The sequence below is a fragment of the Vanellus vanellus genome (assembly GCF_965231255.1).
Source record: "Vanellus vanellus genome assembly, chromosome: 5".
Taxonomy (NCBI): domain Eukaryota; kingdom Metazoa; phylum Chordata; class Aves; order Charadriiformes; family Charadriidae; genus Vanellus; species Vanellus vanellus.
In genome coordinates this window covers 41693203-41718660 of record NC_138910.1, presented here as the reverse complement: position 1 = coordinate 41718660, position 25458 = coordinate 41693203, and the positions used below count along the sequence as shown (strand labels likewise).

General features: G+C 43.7%; 1 protein-coding gene across 1 annotated transcript in view; it reads left to right on the top strand.

The window, feature by feature from the left end:
- ABCA12 (ATP binding cassette subfamily A member 12) overlaps positions 1-20663 on the top strand; it is a gene marked incomplete at its 5' end in the record, with an annotated part of 90073 nt that extends 69410 nt beyond the window's left edge. Inside the window, 17 exons of the mRNA XM_082483668.1 lie at positions 779-906; positions 1799-1886; positions 3536-3641; positions 7161-7215; positions 7709-7886; positions 9799-9914; positions 10533-10692; positions 11991-12259; positions 12900-13110; positions 14778-14887; positions 15504-15648; positions 15794-15928; positions 17297-17400; positions 17667-17759; positions 18209-18314; positions 19044-19181; positions 20432-20663. Of these exons, the coding sequence (XP_082339794.1) occupies positions 779-906; positions 1799-1886; positions 3536-3641; positions 7161-7215; positions 7709-7886; positions 9799-9914; positions 10533-10692; positions 11991-12259; positions 12900-13110; positions 14778-14887; positions 15504-15648; positions 15794-15928; positions 17297-17400; positions 17667-17759; positions 18209-18314; positions 19044-19181; positions 20432-20551 (2262 nt within the window). The 3' untranslated portion in view covers positions 20552-20663. The remainder of the gene's footprint in view (positions 1-778; positions 907-1798; positions 1887-3535; positions 3642-7160; positions 7216-7708; positions 7887-9798; positions 9915-10532; positions 10693-11990; positions 12260-12899; positions 13111-14777; positions 14888-15503; positions 15649-15793; positions 15929-17296; positions 17401-17666; positions 17760-18208; positions 18315-19043; positions 19182-20431) is intronic.
- Positions 20664-25458: the final 4795 nt, after the last annotated feature.

The following is a 25458-nucleotide window of genomic DNA, read 5'->3' as shown; positions in this document are numbered from 1 at the left end:
TACACTTAATTTCACATCATTAAAAGCATTGCCATCATTTCTCCGGTAAGTCAGGATAATGTTCAAAGCTGATTCTCACCTCTAGCAGACACAGGCAGGTGTTCCTCAGCATGAAGGAAGCTACTTTGTGTATTCTGAGGCAAAGTTATGAACAGATACACAATGGGGGAGGCCAGGGCTTTTCTTATGGATGAACTGAAAGAAGTAGCCAGCATAATGTCTGGTAGGACCCTTCAACCTTACGAAAGAGTTGATGTGACTTTGACCATCAGCATGTTAAATTATATATTCGGTACTAATCCAAGGTTTCTCTGAAGCTCTGGAAAATGTTCCCAATGACTGACAGTAAAGAAAAAATGTAGAGTGTAGCTGCTGTGAAATGCAAGATGAGAGTTTGAGGTTACCACAAAGTTTTCTGCGCTGTGAGTTGTTTTGCCCTCTACTGTTGTCTGTGCAGTCACTCTGATACTCTGCAAAGTAGGGTCAGCCTTAATTCAGCAAAAATCTTGCCACGTAGCATGAAGCACATGTAAGGTCTCACTGATGTTAGTAGAACTAAAGTGTAGATTTAAGCAAAGGTTGTTTTTAATCACCTCGCTAAATATGTTCAGGACAGCACGCAGGGATGTGTCTTTGCACTTTGATTTGCAAACCATCAGCTTCTGTAGAAATCAGTCCCAGGACCAGAATGTTGCCATTGCCTGCTCTCAATCTTGTCCTGATATGCTAGTTTTTAGTTAAAACACAGACACTAACATTTTTGTTTGTCTCCGCTCAGACGTGTCCTCAGACAAACTACACTCCCCCACACAGAAGGACTTTCTCCACGCGGACACTTTATAACCTTACAGGGCACAATGTGGAGACCTACATTCTGGCAACTACCAAAGACTTCCTGCAAAAACGGTACAGCATAAATCTCCAGGTCCTTCTCTGAATTGTACTGGGAGCAGCCTTTTATACATGTCATATCCATTGGGCTTGAAGAGGTGACAGTGCAGTAGGGGTTTAGAAGGGCCTGTCTGCTGATGGTATCTGTGAATCTGGTGAAAGGAGGTAAAACGTCCTGCAAGCATGGAGTTAAAGGTCTGTGCAAGTGCTCTGCTTGATCATAGCAGAGATAGCCTAGGGATATCTTCTCATAGGCTGATGGATGGATCCACAGACAAGCCTTTGTCTGACTCAGAAATGCTTAAAAAGAGGAAAATCTGACACAGTCTGTCATGAAGTAAACCCTGGGGAGAGACTTTTCCTCCAAGTTTGATTCTCTGAAGAGTCTCAGTGTGTGCTTCACTTAAACAAGTGCATCTGTTCCAGTGAAATTAGAGGCTGAACGTTTTCTTGCACCATGGGGTTGTCAGACCTATTAGTGGGTCTGGACTCTGCAATACAGCTTTGTCTTGGGGCAAAAATAGCCTGCCATTAAGGTTGTCAAGGGATATGTTCATCTGCCTTTGATTTAAAATAAGCTGCTCATCTTCTGGGTAAGAAGCAGTCATCATATTCCAGTGTGGTAGGCAAGCGGGTTTGGAGTCCATGTGGCTCCAAAATGTTTCTCAAATGAAGGCTTTCAGCACAGTTTTGTGATAGTGGTGCCAAGTTTCTGTTTCCCTTTTTTCCCCCAAATAAGGACTCCTGCAGCAGCATTGGCTTGGCCATGCACTATGTACTGGATTAAGTTCTTTTAAGTCAAGCTAGAATTAACTGGGGTGACAGTGGCGTGCTAACATGCACCAACCAAAGGTATTAAAGCTTTCGAATGAGGGTAGCAATGCATTTCCCTCTGGTTTTCCCTCAGGTATGGTGGCTGGAGCTTTGGGCTGCCTTTGACAACAGATCTCCAGTTTGATATCAGACCGGTGCCCCCCAACAGAACATTGACTAAGGTAACTAACCTCCACCTGCTCATCCTAGCGTGGGAAGCGTGAGACCCAGGAGAAGTGACATTGAGTTCAGGGCTATTTCAGAAAATAAAGCAAAACCTTCTGAAATCTGCCGCTTGGCGTGGGAGAGATGAGTTGCAGTTCATTTTTTTTTTCTTCTCCCCATTCTTTTTTATTGGTCTGACTTCTCTTGCTAGCAGGAGACAATTTTTCTGCTGTCATAATTTTATTCTACAGAGGTGAAAAGATCAATTAGTAGCACGTTTATCTCATGAGAGAATGTATGTACCTTAACTAGGGTTGGCTGGTGGATTCTGATATACCAGTTTCTCTGTTTCTTCTCAGTGAAAATGTTGTAACACATCAGTGTTAAAAGCACCAAGGCTGAAATCTGAGGTAGCAGGGAAATGCAAAAGAGTTGACAAGATCCTGTGATCTCATTGCAAAACGTAGCTACCAGGAGAGTGTTCCTGCAAGAGCAGAGCTGTTTTCAGAGATGGCTCCAATAAAAGAGAATCACAGAATGGTCAGGATTGGAAGGGACCTCTGGAGATCATCTAGTCCACCCCTCCCCCCCGCCAGAGCAGGGTCACCTACAGCAGGTTGCACAGGACGGCATCCGGGCGGGTTTTGAATGTCTTCAGAGTGGCAGACTCCACAACCTCTCTGGGCAGCCTGTTCCAGTGCTCTGCCACCCTCAAAGTAAAGAAGTTCCTCCTCAAGTTAGGGTGGAACTTCCTATACTCAAGTTTGTGTAAGGTTTATTGTTTCACTAACACTCAGAGCTCATGTAATGAATTTGCAGATACTTTCACCCCTCTAATCTTGCAGCTTCATCTTATATCTGAAAGTATTGCTGTTTGCTTATCACATGTCAGATTTAATACCGGGAAACCTTGATAGTGTTGGAAGCAGGGCAGGCTCCAATCCTTGCTCTGCTTGGGCAAGGAGAATGAAATCACTGAGCGCGCAGGACTTGGGGATATGCAGAGATGGATGCTGTGGGCTGTGTTTAAGCCTCTAACCTTAACAGCCTAAGCTCTCTGTCCTTCGGTAGGTAACTTACACCTTGAACCTGGGTGCTGAGGGTCATGCTTAAAGTAGGTGGTGGTAAATTCCCCCCAGAGTGCATGTCCTGTGATCTGATTTTTTCCCCTCAGTCCTCAGGGTTTATCATGGTATAGGTAATAAAAGTTATGGGGAGGGAAGGGCTGTTGCTGAACAAGAAAGTGACGACTGGCTATTTTCTGCCTGAAAGCAACCTTTTTGCCCCAGCTTTCAAGGGACGTTAGGCATTTGACCGCTTAGCCTTCTTTGGGAAGTCTCCACTGCTGGTGTTCATCAGATCTGACCAACTTATTACAGAGAAGAAAACAAGTATTTATATCCCTTATGTCACGTATCCAGCTAGTGCTTCTTTCTTCTCTCCCAGAAGGCAAATGAAGCTGATGGGACTGCTTACGCTGAAAGTGAAATGTGCTTTTATACTCATTTTGGTACTTGATGTGGTTTAATCATTGGACTTAAACTTGTAGAGCTTATGACTTTAGATAACAACCATGGAATGTTTCATTTGCGCAAGCAGAACAAACCAAAATGTTATCAGTAACAATTTATCTCCCAAATCTTTTCAATTTCTCAATTGTGTGCAGGTGTGGTATAATCCCGAAGGTTATCACAGCCTTCCAGCCTATCTCAACAGCTTGAACAACTTCATTCTTCGAGCTAACTTGCCAAAAAATGAGACTTCCAGATATGGTAAGTGTCCCTTTACATGAGCAGATAATTTCTCCCCTTTTGGCGGAATATCCTGGTTCTGCTGAAATGGATGTCAACATTTACCTTGACTTCAATGAGGCCATGTCTTTATTCCCAATGATGCAATTCCTTTAAAAACAGAAATGAAAAAAAATGAATAAATCACATATTTCATTTGTCATTGTCAAAGACTCAGGGGAGCTGGACAGGGAAGACCCCAGCTCCTATGTAAAACAATTCTTTCATCCAAAAAATGCCAATGGTTGCTATTTAATTTATTGCCTGTCATCACAGTACTGAAATAGCTGTCTTTTGATAGGTGTCCATTAGTTATGCATAGAAAGGCTACTTTAGATCATCTCCAGGGGTGGTTTAGATTAGTAAATTTTAATATGTCACCCTTCTGCTGAGAACAATTCAGGATGTGTGGGTTTGTGTATGTTTGTGTTTGAGAGAGAGTGAGATTAAGTGAGAAACATAATTTTCAGCTATATTTTTCCTCTGACACACGACTTACACAGATTCCAAGGAGTGTTAGTAGCCCATTTGGGGTTGTCAGTTCTCATAGCTTCTCCTCGGTAATGTAATGCAGCAACCCAAATTCCTGACCAGGGCACCCTATCTTTACTGTTTACGGTTTAGGCTACATTAAGGGTGCAGCATGGGCACAAATATGTGCGTATATGTATGCTTGTCTCTAGAGATGGAGGGCGTGCAGGGAGAAGAGAAAGATTTATGTCCATACCATTTGGAGACATCTTATACAGAGATTTATGGGATCTGACAAGAGTAGCAATTGTGTGCAGAAATGCCCTACTGATTGATTTTCTTTGAAAAACAGTGCCCTTCCAGCCATGTCCTGGTCATGCCTATCCCCCCTCACCTCAGAGGCCTGCCACTCTAGGTGACAGTGAAATAGGTGACAGAGTCTCTTTGCTCATGAGGCTATTCCTCACTTATGCGTCTGAATTTAACTATAATGGAAAAGGCATCTGGTCTGGAGCTTTGAGTGTCATGCCATGAATTAAAGAAAGAGCAGAATGCAGATCACAAGTCAAAACAGCATGTCTTTCTTCCCACCTCCACGTACCGATACGCTGAAACTCCCTTTGCAACAAGCTCAGCTCACAACAAGCGAAATCAGTGCCTCGTCCCCACCGCCATCCTAAAATACCCGCTGGCTCGTGCCTTTGAGATTTGTAGCGTGCCCTCCAGGTCAGAAGGTTCAAGCTTTTCGTCGTGCACTGCACGAGCATATCGCAAAGCTGCAGCCCCTGCCCGGGTGCGGAGAGAGGAGACCTGAGCCAGGCACTTCCAGCAGCAGGAACATCCCAGAGCAGCTGAATTATTAAGCAGTGAAGCTTCTCGCTCTGTCTCTGTAATCCCAACACATGCTGTAGCGAGAGCAAAGGTAGGAAGCTTATGTGAACAGTCAGAAAGTTTTCACAGGGAAAGTTTGATTACTAGCAAAATAACATTTTTCAGTGGGAAAGAATAGCAGCAGTTTTTATTCCATCTGTCTTGCTGCTTATGCATTTTTCGAAAGAAATGCTTAGTAGTGAATGACCAGGCAGATAATTCTCTGCTTCCCACTAATAATCCAAGCCATAGAATGGGGGAAATGAAATGAATGGACGAGGATAGCTCCCCTGGGGTAGTGTAAATCCAGTTTGAAATACAATTGAACAGACGTTCTGCGTGGTATGTTCCTGGCAGCTAAATCTATTTGTTGTTGTGACAAATAAATGACAGTTTAAGAACCATTGAAATGGCCAGATAAAAGTGTGTTGTCATTTCAGCAGTTTGAAAGAGGTGCCAGTCCTGCTTTAGAGGTTTGACTTAGACTGCGTATATTTTTTAAAAATACATAAAAAGCTTTTTAGCCTGTCACTAAGCAAGTCATAATAGCTTTTGACTTATGTATATTGTGCTTTCTCTTCTCTCAATCCCAACCAACAAAAAAGAGAAAGCATTGAAATGGAAATTTTGACTTCTAGCCTAAGCTTCAGTAAAGGAAAATGGCTTTATAGTGAAGTATTAACACATTAGACAGACGGTATCTTTCTTTCTCTCTCTCTTTTAGAGAAGGGAAACATTTCCTTGCTGTTTGTGTGGCTTTATCAGCAGCCCAAGATTTTAATTCCGTTTCTCTCACTGATGACAAGGATGAGTTTTTCTTCCCCATACAAAATGAATTTCCTATGAAATCTTCCCTTTCAAATTTATTTGCTTAGTGTGGCATTTGGTCAGCTAAACCCACAGGTTGTCTTCTTTCTGGCCCCCATGTCGGAGTGCTCATTCTTAGGTAAAATAGCCCGGAATAGTTCTTCCTCATATAACTGCTGAAAGTCAGGCACCTGGCTCTAAGGATCTTAAATTTCAGAGGTGGCATGTTCTAGCAAATCTCTCTGTATTTAATAGCAGCTAGAGGTCCTCCAGCACTCCCTGAGAACGGAGGCATTTACTTAGTTGCCTAAATATGGATTGAGAACCTCATTTATAGGCACACAAACTTCTTAGCCTAAACCCTTTTGGGGTCCTACAGACTTAGAGACTGGGCTGTCGTCTTGGTGGGACCAAGGCAGAGACCTTCAACACAGGAACTGGCCCATCAGAGCCCTCCAAGTTCCTCCCTTTATTAGAAAACTCTGTTTTTATAGGCACAAATTGCCTCCAAACAGCAAATGCACTGTGATGAGCAATAGTAGTGTATTTTGGGCTAGGTGTTCTCCTTGGTAGGTGTTCTCCAAATCTTCTGATCATAATGCATGTGAGCAGAAAATTTCTGTCTTGCAGCTTGTGCCTGATACAAACCCCTTTTTAAGGGATCTTTTTGGAAAACGTCACACGGGGCCTACCAACACAGTAACTAGATTTTTTGCTAGTTCCTTTGGACAAAATGATCTTCCCTCCCCAGCTGCATAAGACAGAGTAGCTCAGAATCAACCCAATGCCAAACTGGGAACAAAAGTGTCTGTAGCTTACTTGGGTTTATGCTAGCATCTCAACAGATGCCTGTATTGGGAAAGACGTAAATCATACAAAGATAATAGTTGTAGAGAAAGCCAATAGGGAATGATTTGTTTCTGATGATAAAAGAACAAATGAGATGCAGTGAGATCATCAAGCAGCAACTTTAAAATGAAACATATTCACCCATTTTGAATGTGTCTTTGTTGAGGAATCCAACTGAAAGTACATGGACCCACAAGCGTGTGCCTCATTTTAGGTGGGGGAGTGCTCTCACTGAAGTGAATGATACTATCAGCCAGATAGATGCAGAAACAAGGCCTAGGGTTTATATTTCAGATCTGCTGTGCATTGAAGTGAAATCATAGAAAAAATGGCGATGCTCAAAATTCTGCTGAAGATTACATCAAGATGACAGAGCAAAAACCAGCTTTTGATCTGCTTTTCTTCTCTACTCGCAGTTTTCTGTATTACTGTCAATCTCAGGAACTGGTGAAGGAAGCGTTAAGTTATCCACATTTTCAATTTTTTTTCTTTTTGTTTTTGTAGGTATTTTCTTATCAGCTCACCCATATCCTGGAGGACAGAGTCAAGAACAAGTAATGTAAGAAGATTCATTTGGCTGATGCCTGAATTGTTTAGCTTCAAAAGGAGCAAACCAGCTTATTGGAAACCACAAAGCAGCCTAAATTACTGAATATCTTTCTCTAAATGATGAAACTGCTCTCTTCCTTGTCTTCATTCCCTCTATGCATGAATAGCCTCCTGGTGGCCACAGACCTGCAGATTCCCGTTAGGGTTTGTTTTTGGAATCCCATATAGATCTGGAGGTCACAGTTACAGCACTGCACGTTTTTGTGCTTTGGCACAATAATAATAATTACCTAATCTTCCCTTTGACCTTTCCAATCAATGCTATGGTACAGTATTATGACTCAGTGCTGTGAGTCCTTTTTGCTAGGCGTAATTGCCATCAGCAAAAGATGCTGGCACAGAATCAGGACCTCTTTGCTTCTGAGCTCTGAACAATGGCTCTGTAATGAGGGAAATCTGCCACTTCGACTCACCAAAACCATCTTTCTCCACTTTCTCCCCAGGCTCAACAGCTTACTCGACATCATAGTTTCAATGTCTGTTTTGGTTGGCTACTCTATCACGACGGCAAGCTTTGTGCTCTATGTGGTGAAAGAACATCAAACCAAAGCCAAACAACTGCAGCATATTTCAGGCATTGGGATGACAAGCTATTGGGTGACTAACTTCGTTTATGATCTGGTAAATAATTCATATTCTTAAATGCACTGAGAGTAGCAATACACAGCAGAGGGGAACAAAGTTCTTTATTTAAAGTTGGTTGCCTAGACTTCTTAATATTATTACTACCAAGAGTGTTATGTAGTAATTGTTCTCCAAGACATTGAAGACTATTAAATGTGAACCGCAACACTGGATTTTGCTAAGCGAAGGCATTCCTTCTCTCTCGAGTGTATGCAAAACATTCAGCATATTTCTACGAGAGCAACACAGAACAGGCCAGAGCTTGATTTCAATTTTAACATGCAAGCAGCAAGCTGCTTTTCTGTTAGCTTGCAGGGCTAGATTAGTTGTCATGCAGGCTTTACGCATCTGGGGTAAGGCTTTGGGGCTTGAGGCTACAGGCATTTTGGAAACCCTGGGAGTACAGGGTATGACATTAGCAGACATCTCACAGCTGACAGTCCCCTGTTGGGCAAAAATCCATTGCTGGGTTGAATGCTCTCTCTCTAAGATTATATATTATAAAGGTTTTTAAGCCAAGGAAAGCTACTAATGCAGCTATATGCCTCTCAGGACCTGAGCAAGTTCCTTTCTACAGTGCTGCACTGCGCTGTGTAGATTTACCACCTTGTTCCTATGGATAGTTGAGCTCCCCAGCACTGTGCTGCATTATGTGGTGTAGGCACTGCCCTTCTTCTCCCTGAAGTTAAGTTTCCTCATGGTAAAGAGGGTTAATAGCACTGCTGGAAAGCATCGCCGGGCAAAGAGAAATATGCACGGTGTCTGTAGACTAAAGTGCTTTGTGTCTTATGAATTACCTTCAGTGCACAATGTCAAACCTTCACATAGTTAGAGACCTGCGAGTGCAGACTATCTCTGCTTGTGAGCTTTGGCAGTGCCAGCTATGCTGTAATGGTGATGAGCTCTACCTATCTGACAAACTTCCATTGATGCAGTTCGGCCAGTGCCTAAAATCCCACTGATATCATCAGTTCCTGACAATTTGAAATCTTCCAGGGCATTTGGGTGGCCAGTCCCCTTTGACGCAGTGAGGGCTGAGGGCTGAAATCCCTTGGGGAATGTGAGCCTCGACTCTTTCCACAGAGCACGGCCTAAGCTTCTAGCTGTTTTGCTAACACTGGTGCGCACTTACGAAGCAGTCCTAACAATACGGTGCTCACCACTAAATAGCCTAAACTGCCTGCTTATAGGGGCTGGTGCGATTAGGCAACAGCACAAGTATCTCCTGCCTTGCACACAGGGGTCTGAAGGCAGTGTGGCTGCAGTCCGGCTTGGCAGAGCAGCCCCGAGTCGCAGCCCAGCGGTGAGGATGGGGGCAGTCCTGTGTTTGCTTCTCCGATCTGGGCCCTCACTCCAGCACTGCATATTTGTAAATCAGGCTGTGGAAAAAAACCCAGAGTACTTGCCACAATCAGTATTCAGTGGGCTGAAACTAATCCAGCGCTCTCGGCAACTTGATATTTCTCAGCGAATCCCTGCCAGTAAATTCTGTTAAATCCCAAAGCTGGGGAAGAGAGGAACCTCTCGAGGCAGATGTTTGGTAGGTCCCTGGCTTGACTCAACATTATAAAGACCAGATTTACAGGCCACAATGAAGTGGTCTGACTGCAAGTCTAACAGAAAACCCGAAGGGGTATTTTTCATTCACAACCTATTTTTAAGGCACCTTCTGCCCGCAGTCCTGAATGTTGAGGCTTAGCTTATTCAAAGCAGTTTTGTGGGACTTCATTTGCAAGACTTCCGAAAGTCTCAGAAAGACTGAGACCCCACCTGTATTTGGTTTCCCTCAGAAAACCCAAGCTGCACTTGCGGGACTAGATTCAGACCTGGCGTTGTTGCTTCTGCATAGTTCTAGAAAAATGTTTAGGAATTATCGCCCTAATAACATCTTTTTAATATCATTTTGCAGGTACTTTTTATGGTCCCTATTGGACTCTCAATAGGAGTTATTTCATCCTTCCAGATACCAGCTTTCTGCAACAACAATAACTTACTGGCAGTATTTCTTCTGCTGTTACTGTTTGGGTAAGCATGGAGCTTAGTTATTTAAATATCATTGCACAGAGTGATGAACTGGATATTGCAGGCTGCTGCAATTTGAGATCCAAGGGAGGAATATGTGGGCTTTTTTCTTCAATGTGCACTTTACAAATGGTGACTAGTTGCTCCTTCCAGGAGCAGTGAGCTAAACTACTGTTGTCATGCTTGCTTTATTCAAAGCAAACTCTACGTGAGGGTATGAAATATTCAAGGTCACAGTGACAGCCCAAGCTGTAAGCAGATGCTTACTGAACTATTGCAAATTTCAAGATATAGAAGCATTTCAAAATCAGAGAGGAAAAAAAAAAAACACCCAGTAGCGCAATTCAGGAAAACTTAGCAGAACTGTCTCTCTGGCTTTGAATCCTCCAGGCCCAGTCTGCCTTTTTTCAGCTGGGGCCCCATGTTCAAAGTATCTATCATCAACTTTTTCTTCAAATTTTGACAGATACAAAGTCATTTTTCCTCCTTTAAGCCCCTGTAATATGGAAATCTAGTCACATGCCAAAACAGAACTGTTATGTTGTCAGAGTTCTTTAGTTGTTTGTTTTCAATTGCTTTTTGAGTTACTGTAGTGTTCTCTGCACTGTTGACAATTTATAGATATGCAACGTTTTCATGGATGTACCTGCTGGCTGGGTTTTTCAAAGAAACGGGAATGGCCTTCATCGTTTATGTCTGCGTCAACTTGTTCTTTGGCATCAATACCATCATTACTCACTCGGTTGTATTTCTGCTCTCCCAGGAAAAGGCCACGGATCAGGTAGGAATCCTCCTACTACTAAATCCTTGGTGAAACAACTGGAGGCTTCTTGTTGAGTTTGGTGGGTTCAATCAGGTCCTTAGCAGCTGGCTGGCTTCAAGGTATTTGAGGCAGACCAAGCAGAGGACTCTAGTGCCAGGACTTAATGGGGTTCCCTATAGACAGGACATGAGTCAAATATGAATCTTGCTTGTCCGTAAATTTGCACCCCCACCAAAGAAGGAAATGATGGTGACGGAGGGGGAATACAAAAAGAGAGGTAGAAAACTGCCCGTGCAGAGAAGGGCAGGAGGTGGGTGTAGATGCTTGTTTGATAAAAAGCTGATGGAAACTTCGAACCATTGCTAAGTTCTTGCAGCACAAACTGTGGAGAGTGACAACTAGATGTCATTGCCCTGAGTCTGACATGTGCTGCACTAAGCCCAGCACAGCTGTCTGTCATCTAGATCTGTAATGCAATCATCTTCTCCCTGCAAGGCTGAAAAATGACTCAGAGGGTGATGATTCTCTAAAGTAAAGCCTTCTCTTAAACTGAGATATACTTGGGAATCACTGGGATAAAATGTACACCTTACATTTAGGGTTTTTCTGTCAGTGCTTGTTTAGCAACCCCCTGGATTTTAGGGACGTGGAATTATGATCATCATCTATCCCTCTGTGCCCCAGTGGCAGGGAGTCAGTCTCTTTCCGTGCTAATTTACTGCCTCTCCACTTTGCTGTGTGCGCTAATCCTTTCTTCTGCTAAAAATGTACCAAATCTCTACGTCCGAGAATTCGTAAGTGTGAGACCGTGCACCGGGCTGTTTTGCCATGAATTAACTGGAAAAGCCCTTCTATGTCTATTAAAGCCAAATCTCATGGGTTTTGGAGGTGTTTGTCCAAGGAAAACAGATAGGGCAGTGCCCCAGGGGAGTGGGCTCTGCTCCACAGCAGGCTGGTACAGCAGCTGTGTAGTTTTGGGAGGTGTAGTGCAGCCCGGTGGCAGGATTCAGCTTTGGCTTGCAGGTGGGTTTCTGGCCTCACAGGGTGAGGGGGTTGGAGCAGCAGTGAGAGACTGCGTTGGGAACTGGCTGCTGTTTACTATGGGTGATCACAACCTCTGAGCTGCCTGTTGACTTTTATGACCTTGTGCCTTTGAAACGAGCTGTCTCCAGAGCTCTTTGCTCTCAATTTATCTCTGCTCTGAGGCACAAGCAAATCCCAATGTAATTGTTACACTTCAGTCCCACATAAAACCTATGAATTTATTCTGTGAATAAAAACAGTGACTGACTGTGCTGCTTTTTGTTTTTTCTCAGGGCTTGCGTGATCTTGCTGAAAACTTAAGGCATGTGTTCCTTCTGTTTCCACAATTTTGCTTTGGCTATGGCTTGATTGAACTGTCGCAGGATCAGGCACTGCTGGGCTTCTTAAAAGCTTATGGAGTGGACTACCCTGACAAAACCTTTGAGCTGGACAAGACCACATCCAAGCTGTTTGCCATGTTTATCCAGGGCACCGTGTTGTTTGCCATTCGTCTTACAGTTCACGACAGGATGATTCAGAGAGTCTGGAACAACATACTAGAGTAAGTAACATCTGGAGTGTCACAATGAAAATGGACCAAGCCAGCACTCAGTGGTTTAATTCTGGGCTCTCGCACCATCATTGTCAATTATGAAGCCTATAAATTTCCAAGACACTTTGCAAACATGGAGTAAGTTTTCTCTGGCAGCAGTCCCAGTACCTGCCAGTAATTAGAGTATTAACTAATAGTGGTATAGGTTACGAGAGTCCCTTGGTAGTCCTTGCTGGGTGAGACTATGGCTCTGGGCTTGGTGGGCTGATATTCAGCCAGTTGTTAAGAGGAGTCAGTCCATTGACAGCCTCCTGTGTCTCAATCTACCCATCTCCTCTGGCTTGGGTGTACACAAGGAGGAGCGACAACAGTCCTGTCACTTGCGTTACAAGTGTGTCCACAAGGCAGGGCCTTCTCCAGCTCAGAATATTTGCTGAAAAAGAGAAAAAAAAATAGCCAGAAAGAGAACATTGGGTTTTTAAATTCCCTAGATGATGGAAATATGAGGAGAGAATAGGAACTGTCTGTTTATCTGTGTATGTTCGCACGCCCCAGGATCTTACGGGAAGGCTCGTTAGTATCTCAAGCACACAGGCCCACTGCTGTCTGCTTGCCAGAGGGTAAGGTCCCCTCTTTGCCCTCCCTGTAGGTTCCTGTTTGACAGAGTACATGGCAAAGCATTGCTTCTGCCACCTGTGGCTGAAGAGGATGGGGATGTCCAGGCAGAGAGGAACCGAGTGGAGTCTGGCAAAGCTGACTTCGATGTGGTGCAGCTGCAGAATCTCACAAAGATCTACCACCTTCCTCACAAACGCATCATGGCTGTGAAAAATATCAGTCTTGGGATTCCTGCTGGAGAGGTAAGTGAGAGAAAAAGGCTGCGGGCACCTTCCACCCTGGGGAGGGAAACTGGAACAGATCCATAGTCCCACTGTCATCGTCTCTCCCAGTCCTTGCCACTGTCCCAGCATGACTGTGATGGTTTGTTCCTCCTTCCTTCCTTTGCATATCTCCAACCTTAGCAATAAAACATAGTTTTTTATTTTTTTTTTAATTTATTGATTCTTGGGGTTACGGTAGTGACTAAAGGCTCCTCCTCATGGATCTGGGACACCAAGTGACAGTTTGAAGGCCCTAGAAAGAGTGATGGGACAGTGATGGGGCTGTATTCAGAGCCAAATGTCTGCATGCTGTGTTTGTACAGCACCTAGCACCGTGCAATCTTGGGGGGTCACTGTGGATTACCATATGGTAAATGAAGACAGCAAAATTTGTCCAGTTGCAATTATTCACCTAAACTGCATGGGAGACAGAATATCTGCTTATATTTTCCCATCAGGAAAAGACAAATCACTTCAGCTGAACACACATTTTTATGAATCAGGACTTAATCTAACTCTAAAGGAAAAAAAAACATTATTTGGTCATGTCAGTGCAGTTACCTGCAAAAACACTGACTCATGAGAAGAGAAAAGACAGGAGCACACAGAGCACCTCTGAGACCCAGAGGAAAGTTCATGGAGCCTCTGGAGACCAGATCCTACCTCAGGCTGAGCACCTGACTTGTGGGGAAGCTTGGAAGTAATCCTTGGTAATCCTTTTTAATTGCCTGGGTCCCACTGAGATATTGGGCGTATGAAAGGATGTAGGGTGCTGGGCACAAGGACAGCAGCTTCACATTGAGGCTGCAGTGCTGATCTTTAAGGCAGAGGATTTTTTCCAAGCCACAACTGGCATCAAGGTTTCTAACTTCTGGCAAAAGTCAGCCCGATGCTGGTGTCAGCAGAGGCCATAACCCTGCACCACAGACTGCACAGATACTGTCCCTGCATGGACCTCAAGGTGGGGAAAAGCTTTGGATTGATGCTGTGCATCTGCAGTGGGCCCAACACCTGAGAATTTTCACATCAGCTGGTCTGTACCAACGATATCAAAATACTAATTATCAGCCCAATGGTGATTGCTTATGCAACACACAACTGCATATCTCCAACCTTAGCAATAAAACATAGATTTTTAGCATGAGATACTGAACTGCACTACAGGGAGCCAGTTCTTAATCTTATTAATGTAGTGCATTAGTGAGATTATTTGACAAAAATCTTGTGTCGCATTAAGGTTTTACCAATGACAGCACAAACCTCACTCACCTCATTCCTATGAATAGCTCTGTTCCTGTCAATGGGAGGCTTTGTGCAAATTAGATGATCGGGATTTGGCCTGTCAGATGAGCTCGCTGCAAAAATGCACCTTGCAGTAAAAGGAATGACTCTATTAGAGACACATCCTTGATTCTTCACCATATTAAACAAACGGTCCTAATATAAGCTGCAGTATATTGCACTATAAACAACCTCCATTATAACGTTCATATACTCTGAGTATCTCTGCCTCTCTTGCAATTAATCTTGCTCGAGGGACCAAAGAAAAGAAGAGACAAGATGCACTGAGCACTCATCTCAAAGCAATATTTCTGCATTATAAATACAGCATGGTTACATTTCTACTTTTCTTTCCCACAACTCAGTGCTTTGGATTGCTTGGTGTGAACGGAGCTGGAAAAACGACCATCTTTAAGATGTTGACAGGTGATATCGGAGCATCCAGCGGAAGGTTACGCGTCCAGGATCATTCTGGGTATGGAGGATGTGATTTCTGGGGAAGGCACGTGAGCAAATCAGCCTGGGAACAGTTTTTAAGGCTGGATGGCAAAGGAAAAGAAATGTAAAATTCTGAAACAAAACATTCAAAACAGAGCAAAAATAAATAAGGCAGGGAATTTCATCCTTTGAAGACTGTATGCTTGCTTCCCTAGGGGTCTGCATTTTGCTGTTGTACCTCTGCTGTTCTCAGTGGTGTTTCTTCCACTTCATTCCATTACAAATGGGATCAGACTCATATCCTCAGCTAAGTGTGATCCCACTTCTGAGCTAGTGTCTGGAGACCAGCAGGATTCATCTCAAAGCGCTCTTTAACAGGAGTAGGTTTGGTGGCAGCTGTGCCATCTGAAGTGCTGGCGGTAACTGGAGAGCTATGTACTAGACATCACAGCTAACAGACGTCTCAAATACAATTCCTCCTTTGCAGAAGTGAGGGCCTAAAAGCTGAAGGTCTGCAAATTCATAGAATTTTCTGTCAAGGGTTGAGGAAGGGGGTAGGAAGCAGGAGCAAGGGTTTGTCTCTCTCCTGTTTGATTCCAGAGTGCATTGGCAATTCAGTGTGTTTAAAATGACTTGCCAACTTCCTTACACAGGTCCTTGAATGACATTAGTGAGGCCCACTGGTCTCTTTTTGGCTACTGTCCTCAAGAAGATGCCTTGGATGACTTGCTGACAGTGGAAGAGCACATGTATTACTACGCTAGGCTCCATGGCATTCCAGAGAGAGAGATCAAAGGAGTGAGTAGCACTGGGGCTTGACTTAAAGCATTTTCCAGTTATTGAGTTCCTTTACATTTATTTAATTAGTCTTTCAATAAATAGAGATGTGCATAGTAATTTATGCCTGGACATTGTTGTGACAGCAGTACTCCTGCTCCCATAGGTTGTACTCCAGCTTCTCCACCGGCTGAATCTGATGGCCTACAAAGACAGAGTCACCTCTATGTGCAGTTATGGCACCAACAGAAAATTGTCGACTGCTCTGGCTCTCATTGGGAATCCATCCATTCTGCTGCTGGTGAGAAATGGGGGCCTTGCTGGGGGAAAGATGAGCAGATCTTTGGGCTGGAAGGGGTACTTTGATTGTCTGTCAAAACGTCCTCAGGCACATCTTACAGGACACTCCCCAAATGCCCGTACTTAGCATATGCATCAGAGAAAAGTTTCGATTCCAACAAGCACCCAAATTTTCTTTGAGGGCCTAAGAGAGTGATGAGTCTGCCAGTTTCTCTGTTAGCATCTTTCAGAGGGCTCTTTCTTGGTTTTTTTTTTGTTTGTTTGTTCTTGTTTGGTTTTTTTTTTTTTGTGTCAACTAATCTGCTGAGTCTTGCAAGAAAAGCAGCATCCAAGGCTCCAAACCTGTAGGAGAGCAAACGAGCAACTTCCCTCAGGATTAGAACACAAAACTCTTTTTCTAAGTTTGGCTTCCACTTTTGTATTTCACTTTGAACTTTCCAGTTCTTCCATGCTATATGTTGTTGCTAAAAAACACCTTTTTGTGCAGTTTTTCCACTTGCTGTGTTTTGAATGTGTGTAGTGCTCTGTGAGCAGGTTTCCCAATATTAAATTTGATACCTAGTGGACATAAATCTCCCTTGCCCCAACTTATATCAAGCTCAGCACTGCTGCCTTTACTCCTGACCACAAACACCAGTGCTTTAGCTGCTTTTGTGAGATAAAAAAATCTCAATAAAAATAGACAGTGGGGAAATTTCCTCCGTACTGACTGCTGCCTAAACCCAAGCTGGTTTATTTCTGCCTTATATAAGGCATTGTACTCAACAATAACAATTTGTCAATTGGAAATCGTCTAACAATTTTATCAGGAATGCATAAAACAGGAGATAGTATACTGACTTTCATCTTTGGCTTACTGTCTTTCTCTAAATGGAGAAATGCAACACTTGCTTTGTCAGCATATGAGCAGGAGGCAAGGTGCAGGTGCATGTGGCAACAAGTGCCAGCTGATAGCTTCTTGTCTGAGATTATGCCTGTGGTGTTTATGGATATTTAAAACACCATAGTGTAAAATGCACAGTAGGGTTGATCTTAGATAGTGCTGTTGCAGCCAGTCAGTTCCTCTAGAATCCAATGAAGGTTGAGAGTTTCCACGAGTCACCACGAGAGCTGTCCAGTTCCAAAGGGCAGTGAGGATGGAGCTCTTAGTCAACCTGACTTGCTTTTGCTTGAAGGGAGCGTAGGATGTCTCAGTCAAATCCATGATGCAATTGAAGATAATCCTTCTCCCTGATCTGTACCACTGTAAGCTCCCCTGTGGGTCCTTACTAGCAAACATAACACTAATGATGAACCTAAAAAGAGCACAAGTGTTACGAAGATCAGATTTTGAGTGCAAATTTACATTCAGTCCTGTCTTCCCCAATAGGATGAACCGAGCTCTGGAATGGATCCAAATGCTAAACGCCACCTTTGGAAAATCATCAGTGAGGAAGTGCAGAACAAATGCTCGGTGATACTCACATCCCACAGGTAGGGCTGGTTTGGCTCTGTCTCCAGTTTCAGGGTCTGCAGGAAGTATGGAGAAACCTGTCCTTCACAGTCCCCTTTGGTCCTCGCAGAATTTCAGGGTACCAAGCTGTGACAGGTTTGGGGGCTTGTTGTGACTGAATGTGAGTGCTCACAGAGACCCACAACACTTTAGTACTCTAGGGAAGGTCTCTGATCACTAAAATAACTATTTAATTTTTTTTATACCTTCTCAATGACATATCAGAGTTACTTGGTTGTTCTTTCAGCATGGAAGAATGTGAAGCCCTCTGTACCAGGCTGGCTATTATGGTGAACGGGAGTTTTCAGTGCATTGGCTCTTTGCAGCATATCAAGAGCAGGTCAGTAAAATGTACCTATTCACTTTTACTGAACATCATATGGAGTTACTAACCCTACAGCTTTCAGGGCTGAGAACGCGAGACCTTTGTTAACAAGGCACCAAAATAACGTCATTTTCTGGTTTGTTTCTTACAACACCATTGAAATTCTGTGTTAACTAACGCAGTGTCTACTCTCTCACAGCCTTTTTTCCCAGAGATGTGTTCCCCAAAGTAATCTGTTCACTGCTGAAAATGTGAAATGCATGTCAGTGTTGAGCTTCGATTTTCTTATCACAATAGCTCGCCTGCTTATTAAGATTCACTCCAGGTTAACAACCCTGACCCCATTCAAGCTGCACTCTGCCTGGGTTAGATTTCCCCAAAGAGGCTGTGCAGCACTCTCAAAGGACTTTCTTTATCTGTTTCTCCTTCCTACTGTGTTAATTGTGATTTTCTTTTTCCCCTAGGTTTGGAAGAGGATTCACTGTGAAGATGCACTTAAATAGCAACACAGTTAACACTGAGATGCTGACAGAGTTCATGAAGTCACACTTTCCAAATACATGCCTGAAGGTAAGCAGGACAAATGCTTTCAGGAGAGGCCCTCTCAATCCCTTCAAATTAACAAAGAGGATCTTGCAAGATAGACATCTTGTAACACACTGTGCACATAGATTCGTGCTCTCAGAGTGGAAGGCATTCATATACACACACTTGTCAGTGCTATCAGCAACGTTGTCCAAGGGTTGGAGCACCCAAGTTCCTTGGTGGCTTAAATAGAATTTTGGCCAGACAGCTGCAGTGATCCTATAAGGCAGCTGTTTGGTGACTCTCTGCCTCTGAATGGTCCCACTGAAGCCTGGACTGCATGGAGACTCACTTCGTATTCAGAGGGTAATGAGATGGTTGGGGCCTTCTAGTAACTGAGTAACTGTAAAACCAGAGTAACTGAGTCGGGATTTCTACCCATTGTCTGTAACCCAATCTCTGCATTAATCAAACCAGCAGGCTTGGATCTGGAAAATGCTATGTTCTGCCCTCGAGCTTCCAGCTCTGGGGCTTAGTTCTTATCTCCCAGTCACAAAAACCACAAAAACTTCCAATGGGGAAACACCAGTCAATACTGGACAATAATATTCCTCACCTTTGGGAGCCAGAAGGAGAGAACACACCCTCTGCCCTTTCATTCTCCCATGGCTTAGTTCCTCTTTGCTTTTGTTCTCAGCCAAACAGCCATCAGATCTGTTGGCTCTTTATAGGCAGCAACCTCTTAACTTTACCCCATCATTCCTGTTCCCACAGGATCGGCATTTCAACATGGTGGAGTATCACGTTCCAGTCTCTGCAGGAGGGGTAGCAAATATATTTGATCTCCTGGAAGTCAGCAAAGCAGCCTTCAATATCAGGCACTTCTCAGTGAGTCAGACAACGTTAGAGGAGGTAAGGAATTAAAGATGTGTGGCCATCCATTTAAAACTGTTAACAGGGGAGCAGACTGATAGTTACATATAATGGACTGCTGCACACAATAGACTACATTTTGAAAGGGATTTCCATCTATGTTCCTCCTGGGGTTACTTTATCAGTAGTACTGCCTCCAGATACCTGTGCTGGCACTAGGAAAACGCACATAGAAAGCTGCCTGTAGCATAAAGGATCTGTTCTTCCCTCTGTGACTGCTGATTTCAGCAGCCTCGTGAGTGTGGATGAAGGGCAGGATTATGTGAATCACCCCTGAGTCCAGTGCTAGGCTTCCTAGCGGTGGACTTTTCCCCCCAGTCCTGGAAATTTGCTTGATTTTGCTCTTTCTTGTACTGTATTTCGGTTGTAAATTCATTTAGCATTGCTCCAAACCTAGCTTCATGGTTAAGTTCCTTCCATTTTCCCTTGGAAGAATATTCCCACTGGCATTAAAATCTTGTAGGAAACACATCAGCTGAAGGGATGTCGCAAGGACTGTCCAGAAGAAATCATCCTGTTGAGTATCAGTATCTGATATACTAGGTCTGTCCCAGAGACAGGAGCAAAAACTGCAGTCCTGTAATCTTATGAATTGTTAAACAGAGATCTGGGGGAGGAGGTCCTCAACATTGTTTTCATAAGGGGTGGTAGTGAGAGAAACAGGCAGACAAACTGCAGGAAGCCCCAAGTCATGTTTTGTGGGAGGACAGCTTGCATTTGTGCATATGCAAATGTGATTGCAGGTAGTGTTCTAGTAAGAGTATTTTATGTATTCATTAGATACTGTTCAAACAAAGACTATTATGTGTGATTATATATACCTATCTATATAATATGCAGTTGTGCGTGCACATATGTCAATTATATAGAGAGAGATGGGTTTATAAAGTAATAATATAGCTGTATTACACTGTGATCAAAATGAGCTACCGCATGGGTACTACCTCGCTAGTAATTTGAAACATGAGCTGCAGGACAATTAGGTTTTGTACAGGAATGTCTACCTTTGCATCCCTGGTGTCAATTCAGCAGTACAGGAGTGTGCATCCATTTATTTACATTAGCCCATAGAAGCCCAACATTTGCAATTCTCAAATCCCGTGTGAATCCATTCCTGAGCACTCTCTCCAAGCTCACAGTCAAACAAACAGCCATTCCTTTTATATATTAATTCATATTATAAATTCTTTATGCTGTCACATACTGAATGTTTTCCTTTAAAATTCTAGGTTTTCATCAACTTTGCTAAAGATCAAGCAGATCCTGATGGTGCAGATGCAGAACCTGATGTGACACTGGACAGCTCTGACACAAGTAGCCAAGACAGCACCATAAGTTCCATCTATTGAAGGGACCCAACCACAGGGATCATAGGAGCTGGTGAAAAGACCTGATGACCCCTCGGGTTTCTTCCAGCCCTGTTTTCTATGATTCTGGGATGGTGGGGATAAAAAGTCACATTTTCTTAAAGTACTTTCTTTTTTTTTTTTGATATGCACTTACTTTGTTACTAGAAACATGGTAAGCATTTAAGACTGGCATTTGGTTACAAATCAGATTAGTCTTTCCACAGGTTCTTTTTGTTTTCTCCCCAGTTCTTGTTTTATGATCACTTTAATGCCTGTGAGGACTTAGTTGACATTGCCTGCTGCTCGTGGCAATTTGCTTACAGAAGAAATGGCCGTGATGGAGCAGAGGAGCTGTCAGCGGTGCAGGGCGTTTGACAAAAAAAGTTGCTCTCTCTGAAAGCCCACATTCCACTCCTTGCTCAGCAACAGACTTTCTGGGTGACCATGAGAAAGCCTCTCAGTTTTGACAGGTTCCCCACAGTGAAATGGGGTTCAGGGCCTTTCCCTCCCTCACAGGAGTGTTTTGAGGACATAGGTGTTATGTACTGAGAGTCACATATGCCGTTGGTGGGGGCCATCTTTGGTGATGACATAAAGCTTATCTGTATGTGTGGGTTATGTCAGTACAAATATAATTATTTTAAAAGTCAGCACTTCCAGTGGGTTTGATTTGTTCCTGTAGTTTATCCCAGCTCTATGTAACTCCTTGAATAAGTCCTCCAGTCGCAGGCAGTACCTGGCTCTTGGTACCCAATGGAAGATCGTTCCACAAACCAGCCCCTTCCTTCTTTGGGGCTTCTCCATTGCAGCAGCAGAATTGTATGAGGCAGATATATTGGTTGAATCCTGATACGAAGTTTGCTTCATAAGGTTGTATTTTCTCTGTGCAGAGTAAAAGCAACGAGCTTCTCCCTTGCTCAGAAATCTTCACATCTGCCTCTGCCAACCTCCCTCCCCCAGGCGGCTCTGCTTCTGCTTCCTTTTCAGTGACCTTCCTGCTCAACACCTGCGTGGTGGCTGCCCCTGTAATTCTAGAGCTGTGTTTTCCCACATAATGAGGCATAATTAGCTGCTTCTTCAAAGATTCTGCCCACTGGCTTTTAATGAGACCTCTCCTACTTTTGAGCAGCAGCCCCCCAGTAGCTGAATTCAGCACACCAGCACACACATCCTGCTTTTTCCCCCCAGAACCATTAATAGGTAGAATAGTTTAATACTACTCCTTGTTACACGTATCAGCAGAAGGCCTCAAAGATTCAGTTTTGGGTCAGGGCATTGATGTATATGGTGCTATTCAAGCACATAATGAACTTAAACTCTTTGAGCACAATAAACTTACTGTTGCTGGTAAAAGAGATTGCTGATAAAGCCAGGTGGGACTTACCTTGCAAGACCTGGGAAGGCCCATCCAGCACTCGCTTTTGGGTTCACACACACAATTCCAACCAGAGGTTGTTTTTTTTTTTCTTTTATTTTCCCTGCAAAAGCAAATTTGAGCCAAAGGAAACTTTAGATGAGAGCTTCAATGACACATCTTTCTTACCCTGATGATCAGAAGAGTTTTGCTAGTTTTGTCCCCATTTGATGCTAAGGCTTGCTGAGATACAATCACGCAAGGAATATGTACTTTAAATATCAAGGGTGTTCGGGATTTTACAGTGGGATACTGAAGTTCAGAGTTTAGCTACTGCAAGGAGGTCACACTTTCTCCTTGATCTTGGTGTAAACTTCTTACTGATGGCAGGAGGAGTTTTGTTAGGGATTGAAGGTATTATCAAGCCCTGAATTATGCCTCAACCTGCTGACTAATTAAAACTGGAATTCAGCTTCTTTCCAGAATGCATTTGACACCTGCAGTTTATAAGTAACTGAAAAAGCTGCCCAGACATTCATTGTAGCTTCTATTATTATGTCTCCAGCTCTGCAAAGGCTCTTTTTTTTTCTCATTTTCATTGCATATCTTATACAGATCACAGTGTAAAATTAAGCTTTTCTCTAATGGAGGGCTTGCGCTCCCTGCAAAGGACTCAGAGCATGAATGCCAATGATTTAAATGCAGCCTTGTAATACCAATCAGAGTATTATTTTATTATGTCGATGGCTTTGCAACTGCCAGTGAAAGATGGATCTTCAGACTCTGTCCAGATGTACTTTACATTTAATTGAGGGAGACTGATACAAAGCTATTCTTTTGTCCCTTTAGAGCCTACTAATCAAAAAAAAGGAAGTGATTCATTGGAATACTTCGGTAAGTTGCAGTTTAATTGGGTAAAATAGAGTTTTCAAAAAAAAACCCAAAAAGCGTCCTTTGAATTTCCACCCAATTCTGGCATTAATAGGAACATCTGCTTCATGCAAAATGTGTCATGGCCATGATATACGCTCCCTGTTTTCACTCGCAGGTAAAAATAAAACATCTGCTATCGCCATTAAGTCTGTAGGTATTGGTCCAAACAAGCCAAAGTTTACATACTTAAGGGAATTTAATTGAAACCTGTGGAGAAGCAGTTACAACTGTTTAGGGGGCTGAAGCATCTGGCAAGGAGGTTGTATATAATATCACCAGGGGCTCAATTATCTCTTGAGCTCCATTACAAATATCCCTACTCCCTGCAGAGCCTCATAGATTGAACCTGTCCCTTTTGGAGGTAGGCCACACCCCAAGCTTGATTTGGGGACCATAAACATGGAAGCTAATACTGTCCTGCCTCCGAACACCAGCTCCAGGTTTCTCATTGCCTTTTCGTCTCCCCGAGGAGGGGTGATTCCGGTTCCAGGGGTGACCAGAAATACAGAGCCCTGCCTAAGAAAACAACCCAGAAAATCTGTCTTAAAGATCATGAGCAGGCTGTACGTGTCAGGGAAAGGGTGGGGACACTTCCCTCTTTGGTGCGTGCGGGTGTAATAGCAGGTGCCCTCCATTGTCACCTCTCCCTGAATCCCCTCAGAAATTTTTGCTTTACATGACTCTGCTTTCAAAAAAAGCCAGGCAGCTGACAAGCTCCGTCCTTTCTTTGGTCTGAGCAGGGAGGTAAGATCATTGAAAACATTGACCCTGGTGTCCCTGGAAGGGACAGAGGAGCACTCTGCGTACCACTGCGTGTCACCTCTCTGGGAGCGAGAGGTGAATGCTGCAGTCTTGGGGGAAAACAAGCTTTTCATCTCACTTTAACACAATCTCACTTCAGCCACCCTAATAACCCTTGTTCGAGGCAACAGGGAGCAACAGGGCTGGGCAAGCCCTGCTGGAGTGATCATGCAGCCCGCATGTGTTAATTGGAACTGCGTGGGCCTCAACTGAGCTTCATTTAAAAGTGCTCTGAAATATTACAGACACAAGGTATATACAGTGCAATTGCTAAACAAGTCCGGGGCCAGGGAGTCAAGGAGGAATTTCATAATTGGTTATGGGGATTGTGAGACTGATTCAAATCAGTTTTGTAATTGGAGCTGTGGACTTGGAGACAACAATTCAAATCTCTATCCTGGCTCTCCTTCATTTATCACTTTGTGCTGCTGATGAGAGCATGGCGCTTCTCCAGCCTGATCCTTGCTTAGCTTCTGTCTCGATGCAAATGGCCACCGAGGGCTGAACTTGCAGGTCCAGCAAAGGTCTGGCAGCAGCCAAGGAAAGCTGTCCAGAAGGGCCAACATTAAGCAACGTTTTCTCAGCCCTGACCATTACCGTAAGTATAAATTCAGGGTCTAGTAGGATGTTTTTTTGTGCTTTCATGAGAACCACAGGAGTGGTTTTGCTACTGGATTGGATCAGAAAAAATGTTTATAGGTCAAATGAACACGTCCAGGTAAACATAGCTCAATGACTAGTGAAGCACAGGAGCGGGTGATGCCCACAGACCTCCTGCCCGTGTGGACTTACTCCGGGGATCCAGGATTTGCAGGGTCTGACCTCATAACAGGCTCAGGATGGGGCCCCAGCCTGTCGTAGGGGCTTCAGCTTCCTTACATTGCTGCAGCTTCACTGAAGCTGCTGTGAGGTTTTTTGGCTTTTTACAAGCCAAGAAAAATGTATGCTCCTGAAATTAATAGGGGAAGTGGTTTTTTGTGAGCTGGTGGAGGAAGAAAAATGGTTGTTGGATGGCAACAGCACATAGCACGATTTTACTCTCTCTTATTTTTTTTTTTTGCAGACAACAGCTGTGATCTTGCATAGCTATAACAAAATATCAACAGTGTATTAAGAGTGCTCAACAGAGAAAAGAAACAGTGGGGAATGGCAAAAAAAAAAAAAATTCACCAGAATTATTATTCCATGACAGTATTTAAATAAAAAAAAATCACTCTAATTAATTTAGTTGTTCAGGGAGAGGGTGGAAATAAGGAAGATGGCACTGAAATAGTAAGAACAACATTAGTATGGGACACAGCCAGCACTAACTTACTGTTGGCTCTGCTCCTCACGCTACTCGCATACGCAGGGCTGGTAATGAGGGAGGATGATCGGCCCTGCGGCGCTGGGGTGCAGCCCCTGCTCAGAGCAGCATAGGGATCATGGCCCATTTTGGACCAGTCTAGGGGTCCCCCCAAAATATCTGTAGCGTGGGGAGAGCTGCACAAGGCCACCCCAAGGATTATTGATATTTTGTGATCGAGGCCTCACCCATGTCATGGTACAATCCTACAGCACCTGAAAGCCGGCACGTGCCAAAACAAGGGATAATCACAGTGGCCACATTCAGCCCAGGGTGAAGAGAACATATAGCTTGTGCTTGCAACCCACGGAGCAAAGCTTGAACCCAGGTGCCTCTCCATGGTGCTCAGTTCCTGGGGGGTGCAGCCCCCCACTTTATTGCTAATTGCTGCTAGAAAAGACTTTTGGAAATAGGCCATCGCCAGGGAGAGCAATTCTGAGGGCCCCGTGCTGGGAGATAAGAGAAATAAATGTC